Source organism: Brachyistius frenatus, unplaced genomic scaffold (genome assembly GCF_029030835.1).
Source record: "Brachyistius frenatus isolate BFR_SWC_R1_liver_20210118 unplaced genomic scaffold, ASM2903083v1 Contig_255, whole genome shotgun sequence".
Taxonomy (NCBI): domain Eukaryota; kingdom Metazoa; phylum Chordata; class Actinopteri; family Embiotocidae; genus Brachyistius; species Brachyistius frenatus.
In genome coordinates, this window is record NW_027210854.1 from 261,934 (window position 1) to 277,285 (window position 15,352).

General features: G+C 46.5%; 1 protein-coding gene across 6 annotated transcripts in view; it reads left to right on the plus strand.

The window, feature by feature from the left end:
- Positions 1-15,352, plus strand: part of LOC138634242 (diacylglycerol kinase beta) — a 178,951-nt gene that overhangs the window by 58,078 nt on the left and 105,521 nt on the right. For all 6 annotated transcript variants that reach the window (XR_011311962.1, XR_011311961.1, XM_069721012.1 and 3 more), the window contains 3 exons: positions 11,269-11,354; positions 12,050-12,139; positions 13,632-13,792. Coding sequence is in view for 4 of the 6 variants with exons in the window: in XM_069721012.1 (XP_069577113.1) it covers positions 11,269-11,354; positions 12,050-12,139; positions 13,632-13,792 (337 nt within the window). In the remaining 2 variants the exon portion in view is untranslated. The remainder of the gene's footprint in view (positions 1-11,268; positions 11,355-12,049; positions 12,140-13,631; positions 13,793-15,352) is intronic.

A 15,352-nucleotide genomic window follows, 5' to 3' on the forward strand; every position in this document is an offset into this window, starting at 1 on the left:
TAGTTTTCTGGAGGTCCATCTGAAAATAATCCCTCATTCATTAGAAAAGAAGATTCAAGAAGACCTGTTTTTGGGGGCGTGTCTGTTTGATTGACAGGCCTGTGGTGCAGTCAGGTTACAGCTATCAATTCAATTCAACTTTATTTATATAGCAACAAATCACAACACAGGTTATTTCATGGCACTTTACACATTAAAGTCCTTACAGCAAGACGTTATAATATTATACAGATAATTCAACAATTCCCACATAACCTAGGAGGGGAAAAAAACTCCTCTTTAAGGGAGAAAAACCTCCAACAGAGGGAAGAAAAACTCCCTTTAACAGGAAGAAACCTCCAACAGAACCAGGCTCAGAGGTGGGCGGAGCATCTGCTTCCACTGGTTGGGGTGAGAGGAGAGCAGAGAGAGAAAAGGACAGCATAGAGGTAAGTAGGTAGTTACTTTGTTAATCCCCAAGGGGAAATTTTTTTGCTACAGCAGCATTTATAGATACAGGAAAGCAATAAAATAACCGTAAAAAATATGAAATATAAAAATGCACAGTATATACAGTACAGTAAATATATATTTTTTATATTTAAACAAACAAGAAACACAGACAACAGTGTTATTGTTGTGTGATGGATTTTGCCAGAGGTGAGTTATTGTACAGTCTTATTGCGGTCGGCAGGAATGATCTCCTGTATCAGGAATGATGTACCCGTCCACTGACTCCTCCTCCCGTCCATCCCTTATACACCGACCACTGACTCCTCCTCCCGTCCATCCCTTATACACCGACCACTGACTCCTCCTCCCGTCTATCCCTTATACACCGACCACTGACTCCTCCTCCCGTCCATCCCTTATACACCGTCCACTGACTCCTCCCCCGTCCATCCCTTATACACCGTCCACTGACTCCTCCTCCCGTCCATCCCTTATACACCGTCCACTGACTCCTCCTCCCGTCCATCCCTTATACACCGTCCACTGACTCCTCCTCCCGTCCATCCCTTATACACCGTCCACTGACTCCTCCTCCTGTCCATCCCTTATACACCGACCACTGACTCCTCCTCCCGTCCATCCCTTATACACCGACCACTGACTCCTCCTCCCGTCCATCCCTTATACACCTTCCACTGCAGAGTCATCAGAGAACTTCTGCAGATGTCTTGACTCTGAGTTGTTCTGGAAGTCAGTTGTGTACAAGGTGAACAGAAAGGGGGACAGAACAGTTCCCTGAGGAGCTCCAGTACCACTGACCACCGTATCAGACAGCACACTGCCCAGACGGACAAACTGTGGTCTGCCTGTCAGGTAGTCATTGATCCAGGAGACGGTGGACGTGTCCACCCCCACCACCCGCAGCTTCTCACTCAGCAGCAGTGGTTGGATGGTGTTGAATGCACTGGAGAAATCAAAGAAAGTGATTCTCACAGATTCACCGGTTCCATCCAGGTGAGACTGAGCTCGTTGCAGCAGGTAGATGATGGCGTCGTCCACTCCCACATGAGGCTGGTACGCAAATTGCAGAGGGTCCAGAGATTTCACCAGCGGCCTGAGGTGGGCCAAGACCAGCCTCTCCAGCACCTTCATCACATGAGATGTGAGGGCAACCGGTCGGTAGTCGTTGAGGCCGGATGGAGTCGTCTTCTTAGGGACAGGAACCAGGCAGGACGTCTTCCACAGCACCGGGACCTCCTCCTGCTTCAGGCTCAGGTTGAAGAGGTGTTGTAGGACCTCAGCCAGCTGGAGGTCGAAGAAGAGAATAACTGTTGGTGGAGACAGCAAGCGCAGAGCAGAGACATGCAGCTCCATGGCGGGAAATCTGCAAAAGAAGAGAAACTACGCGAGCGAAGGAACTGAATGGAGACAACAGATAATAATAAGAAACTATGGGAGAGAAGAAGATGGTGAGGTATGAGTCAGTTAAAGAGTAGGAGGAAAGAAAAGAAGCTCAGCATGTAACGAGGTCCTCCAGCAGCCTCGACCTATAACAGCATAGCTAAGGGTTGGTTCAGGTCTACCTGAGCCAGCCCTAACTATAGGCTTTAACACCGTTGTCTGTTTTTCTTGTTTGTTTAATTTTTTTTTTTTAAACGTTTTATTTTATTGTATATACTGTGCATTTTTATATTTAATATTTTTTACTGTTATTGTATTGCTTTCCTGTATCTATAAATGCTGCTGCAGCAAAAAAACATTCCCCTTGGGGATTAATAAAGTATCTATCTATCTATCTATCTATCTATCTATCTATCTATCTATCTATCTATCTATCTATCTATCTATCTATCTATCTATCTATCTATCTATCTATCTATCTATCTATCTATCTATCTATCTATCTATCTATCTATCTATCTATCTTTATAAGCTCTATCGGTGGGCAGGACGTAGTATCGTCAGGTTTCCAATCAGATCAGTCAGATCCACCGCTGGCTCCTCCCCCAGCTCGTCCAAATATGGTCACTTCCTGCCCCAAACCGCTCCGAACTAGCAAGATGGTGACGGACAGAATCTGAACTGGAGGATTCATAACGTTCACAAACCAACGGGTGACGTCATATTAAAAACAATTATACAAACTTCATACCATCATTTAGTTCAGAGGTCTTCGACAGGGGGTCCATGGAGGTACTGTAGGGGATCGTGAAATTTTTGGTTGATTAGACAATTTTTTATATTTTTTTTCCCCCAATTTTTTTCCCACACATTTAAATGTCTTTAAATACACATTAACATGAATCCAACATATTGTAGCGAATGGATAAATGGAGGCAGAAGATGTTATCTTTCAGTCAGAAATGCACATTCAGCGACACACAGGAGCTCTCAAGCTGGACACCGGTTCACTCACAGCAGGAGACCAGCCTGGACCTGTCCCTCCAAGTTCCGGTTGGGTATTGTTGAGTCAGGGTTCTGCTGTGAACCGCCTCCTCCCGTCATCTTACACCGACCTGCTGCAGGTTGTTGGAAGCAAACAGGAAGGCAGCATTAATGCCACACTGGCTGTTTGACCTCTTGACCCACACGTAGTTCTGCATATGTCAGAGCTGAGAACACTGTGTACCTGAACTGGATGAATTCTTCTGCGGCTCCTCTTCCATTCATGGGAGAAACACGTCACGGTGCGGAGGACTCGAAGGTGAAGTCGATTCACCGTCCTTTCACACCCGTCTGTGTGAATCTCTCGGCTGCCTTTAGTGTTCCTGTCTCTGCTCTCAGTCACAACAGGCAGAGTGATGCCCTTCAGAGCCGTCGTAAGAAAGGCGACCCGATGATGCACACGGGTCTGTGGGGAGAACGCTGCCGACGATACACGCCGCATCCAACACAAAGACCGCATTAAGTGGACGTGATATCAGACGTCAAAACTGAGGTCCAAGACTTTTAAAGCCTTTTGTTTGTTCACTAGATATAACGTCATCATATCCTGTAGTTTAACTGCATCACAGTTCACGACAACTTTCTGACAGAAAAAGTTTTTATCCAAAGAGAATGATCTCTACCTGTTTGATTGATTAGAAATAAATAGACATTTATTAGTGCATTTTTAAAGGACCAGTGTTCATGACACGACAAGATAAGACAGAAAACAACACAATACACTTTAGAGGGTTAACACAGGTCAGAAGAATATCAGGCAACATCAGGGGACATCAGGGAACATCGGGGAACATCGGCGGACATCGGGGTACATCGGGAAACATCGGGGAATATCGGGGACATCAGGGAACATCAGGGGACGTCAGGGAACATCAGGGGACATCAGGGAACATCAGTGAACATCAGGGTGCATCGGGGGACATCACAGAACATCAGAGGACATCAGGGAATCTCAGGGGACATCAGGGGACATCAGGGAACATGAGGGGACATCAGGGAGCATCAGGGGACATCAGGGCGCATCGGGGGACATCACAGAACATCAGAGGACATCAGGGAATATCAGGGGACATCAGGGAACATGAGGGGACATCAAGGAGCATCAGGGGACATCAAGGAATATCAGGGGACATCGGGGAACATCTGGGAATATCGGGGGACATCGGGGAACATCAGGGGACGTCAGGGGAAACCAGGGGACATCGGGGGACATCAGGGAATATCAGGGAACATCAGGGGACATCAGGGGACATCGGGGAGTATCGGGGGACATCAGGGAACATCAGAGGACATCAGGGAATATCAGGGGACATCAGGGAATATCAGGGAACATGAGGGGACATCAGGGAGCATCAGGGGACGTCAAGGAATATCGGGGACATCAGGGAACATCAGGGGACATCAAGGGACATCAGGGGACGTCAGGGAACATCAGGGGACATCAGGGAACATCAGTGAACATCAGGGTGCATCGGGGGACATCACAGAACATCAGAGGACATCAGGGAATCTCAGGGGACATCAGGGGACATCAGGGAACATGAGGGGACATCAGGGAGCATCAGGGGACATCAGGGCGCATCGGGGGACATCACAGAACATCAGAGGACATCAGGGAATATCAGGGGACATCAGGGAACATGAGGGGACATCAAGGAGCATCAGGGGACATCAAGGAATATCAGGGGACATCGGGGAACATCTGGGAATATCGGGGGACATCGGGGAACATCAGGGGACGTCAGGGGAAACCAGGGGACATCGGGGGACATCAGGGAATATCAGGGGACATCAGGGAACATCAGGGGACATCAGGGGACATCGGGGAGTATCGGGGGACATCAGGGAACATCAGAGGACATCAGGGAATATCAGGGGACATCAGGGAATATCAGGGAACATGAGGGGACATCAGGGAGCATCAGGGGACGTCAAGGAATATCAGGGGACATCGGGGAACATCTGGGAATATCGGGGAACATCAGGGGACGTCAGGGGAAACCAGGGGACATCGGGGAACATCAGGGAATATCAGGGGACATCAGGGAACATCAGGGAGCATCAGGGGACATCGGGGACATCAGGGAACATCAGAGGACATCAGGGAACATCAGGGAATATCAGGGGACATCAGGGAATATCAGGGACATCAGGGGACATCAAGGAATATCAGGGGACATCGGGGAATATCGGGGGACATCGGAGGACGTCAGGGGAAACCAGGGGACATCGGGGAACATCAGGCAATATCAGGAACATCAGGGAATATCGGGACATCAGCGGAACATCGGGTAACATCAGGGGACATTAGGGAATAATCGGGGGACATCGGGGAACATCAGCGAATATCAGGGACATCAGGGGAACATCGGGGAATATCTGGGGACATCGGGGAACATGGGGAGACATCAGGGAATATCAGGGGACATCATGTAATATCAGGGGACATCAGGGAACATGAGAGGACATCAGAGGACATCAGGGAGCATCAAAGGACATCGGGGAATGTCAGGAATATCGGGAAACATCGGGGAATATCAGTGGACATCAGGGGACATTGGGGAACATCAGGGGACATCAGAGAATATCAGGGACATCAGGGGAACATCAGGAGACATCAGGGAACATCAGGGGACATCAGGGAACACCAGTAGACATCAGGGGACGTCAGGGAACATCAGGGGACATCAGGGAACATCAGGGAATATCATGGGACATCATGGGACATCAGGGAACATCATGGGACATCAGGGAACATCAAGGGACATCAGGGGACGTCAGAGGACATAAGGTAACATCAGGGGAAACCAGGGGACATTGGGGAACATCAGGGAATATCAGGGGACATCATGGAATATCAGGGAACATGAGGGGACATCAGGGAGCATCAGAGGACATCGGGGAATATCAGGGAACATCAGGGAATATCGGGGGACATCACGGAGCATCAGAGAATATCAGGGGACATCGGGAAACATCGGGGAATATCGGGGGACATCGGAGAACATCAGTGGACATCAGGGGACATCAGGAAATATCAGGGAACATCGGGAAACATCAGGGAATATCGGGGGATATCAGAGCACATCAGAGAGCATCAGGGGACATCGGGGAACAACGGGAAACATCGGGGAATATCGGGGGATATCGGGAAACATCAGGGGACATCAGGGGACATCAGGGAACATCATGGGACATCAGGGAACATCAAGGGACATCAGGGAACATCAGACGACGTCAGGGGATGTCAGGGGACATCAGGGAACATGAGGGGACATCAGGGAACATCAGGGGACATCAGGGAACATCAGTGGACATCGGGGAATATCAGGGGACATCTGGGAATATCGGGAAACATCAAGGGACATCAGGGGACGTCAGGGGACGTCAGAGGACATAAGGGACCATCAGGGGACATCAGGGAATATCAGAGGACATCAGGGAACATGAGGGGACATCAGGGAGCATCAGGGGACATCGGGGAATATCAGTCGACATCGGGGAATATCGGAGAACATCAGGGGACGTCAGGGAACATCAAGGGAACATCAAGGGACATCAAGGGAGACCAGGGGACATCAGGGAACATGAGGGGACATCAAGGAACATCAGGGGACATCAGGGAGCATCAGACGACGTCAGGGGATGTAAGGGGACATCAGGGAACATGAGGGGACATCAGGGAACATCAGTGGACATCGGGGAATATCAGGGGACATCTGGGAATATCGGGAAACATCAAGGGACATCAGGGGACGTCAGGGGACGTCAGAGGACATAAGGGACCATCAGGGGACATCAGGGAATATCAGAGGACATCAGGGAACATGAGGGGACATCAGGGAGCATCAGTGGACATCGGGGAATATCAGGTGACATCTGGGAATATCGGGGGACATCGGGGAACATCAGGGGACATCATGGAATATCAGGGGACATCAGGAAACACCAGTGGACATCAGGGAATATCGGGGAACATCAGAGGATATCAGGGAATATCAGGGGACATCAGGGAATATCAGGGGACATAAGAGGACATCAAGGAGCATCTGGGGACATCAAGGAATATCGGGGGACATCAGGGGACGTCAGGGGAAACCAGGGGACATCGGGGAACATCAGGGACATCAGGGAACATGAGGGGACATCAGGGAGCATCACGGGACATCAAGGAATATCAGGGGACATCGGGGAATATCGGGGAACATCTGGGAATATCGGGGGACATCGGGGAACATCAGGGGACATCAGGGGACGTCAGGGGAAACCAGGGGACATCAGGGAACATCAGGGAATATCAGGAACATCAGGGAATATCGGGACATCAGCGGAACATCGGGTAACATCAGCGAATATCAGGGACATCAAGGGAACATCGGGGAATATCTGGGGACATCGGGGAACATGGGGAGACATCAGGGAATATCAGGGGAGATCTTGTAATATCAGGGGACATCAGGGAACATGAGGGGACATCAGAAGACATCAGGGAGCATCAGTGGACATCGGGGAATATCAGGGGACATCTGGGAATATCGGGGAACATCGGGAAACATCGGGGAATATCGGGGGACATCGGGAAACATCAGGGGACATCATGGAATATCAGGGGACATCAGGAAACACCAGTGGACATCAGGGAATATCGGGGAACATCAGAGGATATCAGGGAATATCAGGGGACATCAGGGAATATCAGGGGACATGAGAGGACATCAGGGAGCATCAGGGGACATCAAGGAATATCGGGGGACATCAGGGGAAATCAGGGGACATCGGGGAACATCAGGGAATATCAGGGGACATCAGGGAATATCAGGGACATCAGGGAACATGAGGGGACATCAGGGAGCATCACGGGACATCAAGGAATATCAGGGGACATCGGGGAATATCGGGGAACATCTGGGAATATCGGGGGACATCGGGGAACATCAGGGGACATCAGGGGACGTCAGGGGAAACCAGGGGACATCAGGGAACATCAGGGAATATCAGGAACATCAGGGAATATAGGGACATCAGCGGAACATCGGGTAACATCAGGGGACATTAGGGAATAATCGGGGAACATCAGCGAATATCAGGGACATCAAGGGAACATCGGGGAATATCTGGGGACATCGGGGAACATGGGGAGACATCAGGGAATATCAGGGGACATCATGTAATATCAGGGGACATCAGGGAACATGAGGGGACATCAGAAGACATCAGGGAGCATCAAAGGACATCGGGGAATATCAGGGGGACATCGGGGAACATCGGGAGACATCAGGGAACAATAGTGGACATCAGGGAACACCAGTGGACATCAGGGGACATCAGGGAATATCATGGAATATCAGAGGACATCAGGGGACGTCAGGTAACATCAGGGGACATCAGGGAACACCAGTGGACATCAGGGAATATCGGGGAACATCAAAGGACATCGAGGAATATCAGGAATATCGGGGGACATCAGGGAGCATCAGGGGACATCGGGGAATATCGGGGGACATCGGGGAATATCAGGGGACATCAGGGAACATCAGTGGACATCAGGGAATATCAGGGGACATCGGGAAACATCAGGGGACATCGGGGAATATCAGGAAACATCGGGGAATATTGGGGGCTATCGGGGGACATCAGGGGACGTCAGAGGACATAAGGGAACATCAGGGGACATCGGCTGAATATCAGGAATATCGGGGAATATCGGGGGACTTCGGGGAATATCAGGGGACATCAGGGAACATCAGTGGACATCAGGGAACATCAGTGGACATCGGGGAATATCAGGGGACATCGGGGAATATCAGGAAACATTGGGGAACATTGGGGGACATCGGGGAACATCAGGGGACGTCAGGGAATATCGGGGGACATCAGGGGAGATCAGGGAACATCAGGGGACATCGGGAAATATCAGGGGACATCAGAGGACATAAGGGAACATCAGGGGACATCAGGGAATATCAGGAATATCGGGAAACATCGGGGATTATCGGGGGACATTGGGAGACATCAGGGGACATCAGGAGACATTTGGGAACATCGGCGAATATCTGGGACATCAGGGGAACGTCGGGGAATATCGGGAGACATCAGGGAATATCACTGAACATCAGAGGACATCAGGGAGCATCAAAGGACATCAGGGAATATCAGGGGACATCGGGGAACATCGGGGAACATCAGGGGACATCATGGGACATCAAGGGACATCAGGGGATGTCAGAGGACATCAGGGAACATCAGGGGACATCAGGTGAAATCAGGGGACACTGGGGAACATCAGGGAATATCAGGGACATCAGGGGAACATCGGGGAATATCGGGGAACATGGAGAGACATCAGGGAATATCAGGGGACATCATGGAATATCAGGGAACACCAGTGTACATCAGGGAATATCGGGTTAGGAGCCTCGCTGGCACTCGCTGGTATTGCAGCTGAAGACACTTCTGCATCATATTTTAGACCTGAAGCTATGTCTACTTATATATATATATATATACACAATCTGTGGGTTCTTCCCATTGAGGCTGCTAAAAAATACTTTGTAGTGAAATCGTATTTTACAAGAGTAAATGTGTTTTCTTCAGATATTGTAATACTTGCTGCGTTAGGATTCAAGAGCTTCAGGGATGTCTGCAGTGAACAGCAAACCCCTTCACATTTCAGTTGCCCTGATGCCATCACTTCTCCAGCTTGACCTCGCTGGTATTGCAGCTTAAGACACTTCTGCATCGGACTAATTTTTCAGAGCTGGAAGTTCCAAAGATTTTTATTAACAGTCTGTGGGACAAACGAGTTAAGATGATTGGTTTTGGATTCATCAGAGGGGTTAAAGTTCATCCTCAGACTGTCCAGTAGTCTCTGTTTTTGTTTAACATTTCTTTCACAAATAGATTTTCATATTTAAATCTTCACAATCGTAGCTGAGAACATTAGTTGTGATTGGGACTCAGTAATTATTAAGAAAGAAGCTCCTTTTCTGGCTAAACTACATCATTAGGTATGTTTTTCATGTATCAGATGGGGCCTTCTCAAATGAGGTGACATAACTGGTATTCCTGTGCAGTGGGAGATTAGTGCTCTACAGTGTGCACAAGTCAATTGAGATAAACAAACAGGGCTGAACGAAGGTCTCCTGTCACACAGAGGGTTAACTCCCCTCATCTGTTACCATGGGCTCCCTAGCAACACGCTCAGCAGGCTCTGAGGTGAGAGGTAGCTCGTTCACAGTGATTAGTTCAGGGAATGCTTTCAGCTCGCTGTACTTCAAGTCATTACAAACATTGTCAGCCCCTTGATTCCTGTAAACTGCACTTGGCTCTTTGTTGATGTTTCTCTTAAGATTTCTAACATGAATCCTCACACACAGTCAGCATTAATTCAGATCTCCTGCTGACACCGAGGGGTTTAGGTTGGATGGGATACACAGCTCCTTGGTGCTGTTTCTCTGGATGGCCTGTAGAGGGGGCTGTTTGCCTCATTGCCTCTGCGCCTTCAAACACAGTCCTGAAATAACCCACCACCTACTTTAATATGAGTGGACCACTGAGAAGACAGGAACATCAGAGACTGAGGAGACTCTTTTGGACTTTATTTGTTTCGACTGCCAAAAAATATTTTGCTTTCTAACCCCAACCAGGTGTTTTTTGCATAAAAACATGTAATTTTCCTGTAAATCACACGGCTCTGAGCGTGCAGTAAGTTTCATTTCCGTCCACTACAGTAAAACATGCAAGTTTCACGCCCTAGACAGGCCAAAGCGTGTCTATCTCACGTTTTGCTCTCGTGGATGGGCGTGTGATAGATACACTGCAGTGTTCATTGTAGTAAATGAACATGTGGGTCAAACTTAAGAGTTTGTAAGAGCTGTTAGGGACAATGACAGAGCTGGAGGACACAAAGTAACAAGTTTAATCAGGCTTCAGTTCATTTATTGAATTCCCGTACAATATATTGTGCTCCTTTTAAAATGTAAAAGGTCTGCGGATCGTCACTGTGCAGGACCAGGTGGTCGGTGTGGAAGGCATCTGTGCCCTGTGTGCAGCTGTCTCATGAAGGAGACCGATGAAAACTTCAGTCGACACCTTTGTCCCACATTAAAGTTCGCTTTGAAGGTCATGCACTCTGTGAGCACTCCAACTGGAGCTGCTGCAGACGTCCATTCAACTTCCCGTCTGTCTTCCTCGGTCTTCTCCCGTCTCTCTGTTCTGGTCATTCATTCATTCACAGCTCACACAATTTCTGTCTTAACTCTTGTGAAATGCAATTAACAGATTTACACCGTGTGAAACAGCATTCTTAACAGAGGTAACATCAACATCAACAACACCTTCTGGAAAACACTTGTTTTCTGCTCACGTTGGTTTCATCTTCTGTGTTCCCAGGCTGAACTTTTTCCACGACGTGCCTGATTTCCGGGTGCTTGCTTGTGGAGGTGACGGCACCGTGGGCTGGATTCTCGACTGTATAGGTACTCTTATTATCTCTATGAAAGGACACAAACTGTTGAACACGCCCTGGACCTTGTTTCTCTATAACCCTAAACATTTTGCCTGTTGGTTGTGATACTGTAACTGCATAGATAGAAGTCTGTCAGAGAGGAAACATGGGAACACAAATGTTTTTCAATTCTTATGATGTCTTTTTGATATTATCACATGATATTATGTTTGTGTGTTATTCACAGTAACCTGCAGGTTACCAAAAAATATATATAATGATGATGTCATGATGTGCTTGGTGCTGCACAGTTTGAGGAATTCATCATGATCATGCTGAATAAATCTTAATCATTGATGATGCACTCAGCTTAGTTGATGCTTAATGATGTGTTGATCATGTGAGATCATGAATGAAAGACTTTGAACTCATGTTACTTCCTGATGAATTCACGAGGTACTAATGCATAAAGTAATGATTAGTCATGCACGAATCTTTGATAACTCATTCACCCTTCAGTGACGTGTTACCAGAAGATTTAAGGTGAACAGTAGAATTTCTATCCAATCTATAGTAAACATCACTTTCCAGACCTCCCACACATTCCTCCTGTACACAGAGAAGTTTTTACTCTTCATGAAGTAGATCCGTCTTAATGTGCTTGTGTCTCTTCCATAATTTTTTTTTACTTAATATGGATGGATGTGTTTGTGTTTTCCCTTTCAGATAAGGCCAGCTTTGCAAGGCACCCCCCGGTGGCCATCCTCCCGCTGGGCACGGGGAACGACCTGGCTCGCTGCCTGCGCTGGGGAGGAGGTGAGACCATCACTCAAACACGTGTTCACTGGGTTTACTGGGATTTCACCATACGTTTATAAAGTATGCAATAACCGATCTTTATTGTCACTTTGGGGGGGAGAGGGGGCAGCAGAAATGAGCTACGAACACAACATTGACATATAAACAACTTTTGAGCAAAGAGTTGCTCATTTACAATTCAGCAGTTAGAGAGCAACATATTCAGTTCGAGTCCAGACACCTGAAGAATCTTAAGTCCAATATTCAATATATTTTAGCTTTTGGTCTCCACCTACTCTTCAGAGAGATATCTGACTCTTTAGCTGCTAAATGTTCCACTATGTTCACCAAAGTCTCTGTGTTTGTCTTTCTTTCTAAACGCAGCTGCCATCAGCAGCCAAAATGTCGTATGAGAGTGCTGAAGGGATCCAAAAGAGCAAAGTTGGAGGCAGAGAGCTGAAAAAGGGGCTGAAAGTCACTTTAGAAACTCCATACATCCTCACGTTTGTCATTTGATAACTTTTGGGATATAAAGGTATCAATTTTAACTGCTTTCAGTTTAAGATTTGATCCAAACATACTCAGATGTAAATAGAAATATACTCTGGTTTTGAATGATAATTTGATCTGATAAGATTTTTCTATAAAAAGGTAAATTATCTATTTGGAAATTCTTAAAATTAAATCTCCGCCTCCTCTCTCACTGAATATGCACATATAGGCAAATATAAAAGCATGTATATATATATATATATACAACAAGAGATAGAACAGCTGGCAGTGTTCATAAAAGGAGAATACATACAGTCTCAGAGCAGGGGAGACTGCTCATTTTCTCACTATTTCAAAGCCTAATTTCACATACTTGTCTTATTCATTCAAATTTGGATGGGTGCCATCACACACATTCTTCTGTGGTGTGATGAACTTAAAAAACTCATTTTCATTTTTACTTTACACGTTCTTTAACATTTTCTGCTGTTTATTGGGGGGGACAGATTGGTCACTTCTCATTATTGGGAGGGACACGACCCCCAGTATGACATAGTGGCTTCAGGTTTCCACATCATACTCATGTAATATGCATATTGAACCAGATTGTCAAAAATCCTGCTCCACCTTTTGCAGAGGAAAGTAAAAACAGGCGTCTAGTGTCAAACTGAGCAAACATCATTCTTTACAGCTCAAACATCCAAGAGAAGGAACAATGACCAAAACAGAGTTACTCGTACTCCTAGTAAACTGTCTGGAGATCAGTTTACAGCATGAATATGTACACACTCAGGATGAAATGTAGTGAAGGATCCAATGGGAAAGTGAGAACTCTGAGTTTTCCAGTACCAGTGAGACAATGTGCAGACGCAAACAAGCTCCCATTTCACACGGTGCTCGGAGTGTGATGATCCCTCACGCCCTCATCACACCGTTAGGTTGCCTGATTGTTGTTCGTATCTGTGAACCCATTTGTGTTGTTATCCACCTCTCTGTCCTGTATTGCTATTCTTGGCAGGTTATGAGGGCGGGAGCTTGCTGAAGTTCCTTCGGGACATCGAGCACAGCACAGAGGTGGTGTTGGACCGCTGGAACATAGACATTGTCCCTGAGGACAAGGAGGAGAAGGGCGACCCTGTCCCCTACAGCATCGTCAACAACTACTTCTCTATTGGAGTGGTAAGGGACCCATAACATTACATACTGCTGTTACATTTAAATTCCTTAATGTACTTCCTGTGTGGCTGGCCATGTAAGATCAGATTTACACAGTCCAAACGATGCATTCTATGGTTTGTATTTATTTACCAGATTTGATACTCAAAAAACTGTTAAAAATCATTTACAAATGTTATTTTTTTATACAACCCTGTTTCCAAAAAAGTTGTAAATAGAATGCAATGATTTACGAATCATATAAACCCATATTTGACAGAAAATATACCTAAAACAATATATCAAATGTTGAAACAGAGAAATGTTATTGAAAAAAATGCTCATTTTAAATTTGATGCCAACAACACATTTCAAAACCGTTGTGACAGGGTCATGTTTACCACTGTGCTGCATCATCTCTTCCTTTAACAACACTCTGGACATTTTTGGGAGTTGAGGAGACCAGTTGCTGGAGTTTCGAAAGCGAAATGTTGTCCCATTCTTGCCTGATATTGGATTTCAACAGCAAAAAAAAACATATGCTTATTTAGAATTGGATGGCAGCAACACCTCAAAAAAATTGTGACAGGTTCAACAAAAAACTGGAAAAGTTGTGGAAAGATAAAAAACCTGGCGGAACATCTCAACTAATTATGTTACCTGGCAACAGATCAGGAACAATATTGGGTATAAAAGATTGAGTTCAGAGAGGCAGAGTCTCTCAGCAGTGAAGATGGGGAGAGGTTCACCACTCTGTGAAAGACTGTTTGGGAAAATAGTTCAACAATCTAAGAATAATGTTCCTCAATGTAAAACTACAAAGAATTAGTGGATTTCATCGTCTACGGTTTATAATATAGATTCAGAGAATCTGGAGAAATCGCTGAATACAAGGGACAAGGCTGGAAACCAATATTGGATGGTGGTGATCTTCGGACCCTCAGGCAGCACTGCATTAAAAACACACTATTCTGGAGTGGAAATCACTGCATGGGCTCAGGAACACTTGTGGAAACCATCATCTGTGAACACAGTTCATCGCTGCGTCCACAAATGCAGGTTAAAACTCTCCAAAGAAGAAACCAGATAGAAACATGATCCAGAAACACCGCCGCCTTCTCTGGACCGAGATCATTGAAGATGGACTGAGGTGAAGTGGAAAACTGTCCTGAGGTCTGATGGATCACAATCTGAGATTCTGTTTGGAAATCATGGACGCTGCATCCTCCAGGTTAAAGAGGAGAGGGACCATCCAGCTTGTTATCAACTTAGTTCTAAAGCCAGCATCTGTGATGGCACAGGATGCATTAGTGCACATGGCATGGGTAGTCCGGCTGATAAACTGACCTCCTGCAGTGCAGACCTGTCAACCATTGAAAGGGCGCATCATGAAATGAAAAATGCAACAAAGGAGACCCTGAAGTGTTGAACAGCTGAACTCCTCTATCAGGCAAGAATGGGACAACATTTCACTTTGAAAACTCCATAAACTGGTCCTCTCAACTCCCAAAAGCATATTTTTCTGAAAACAATAAAATTCCTGTTTTTCTCAGTCAAAATTTGATATGTTGTCTTTGGCCTAAT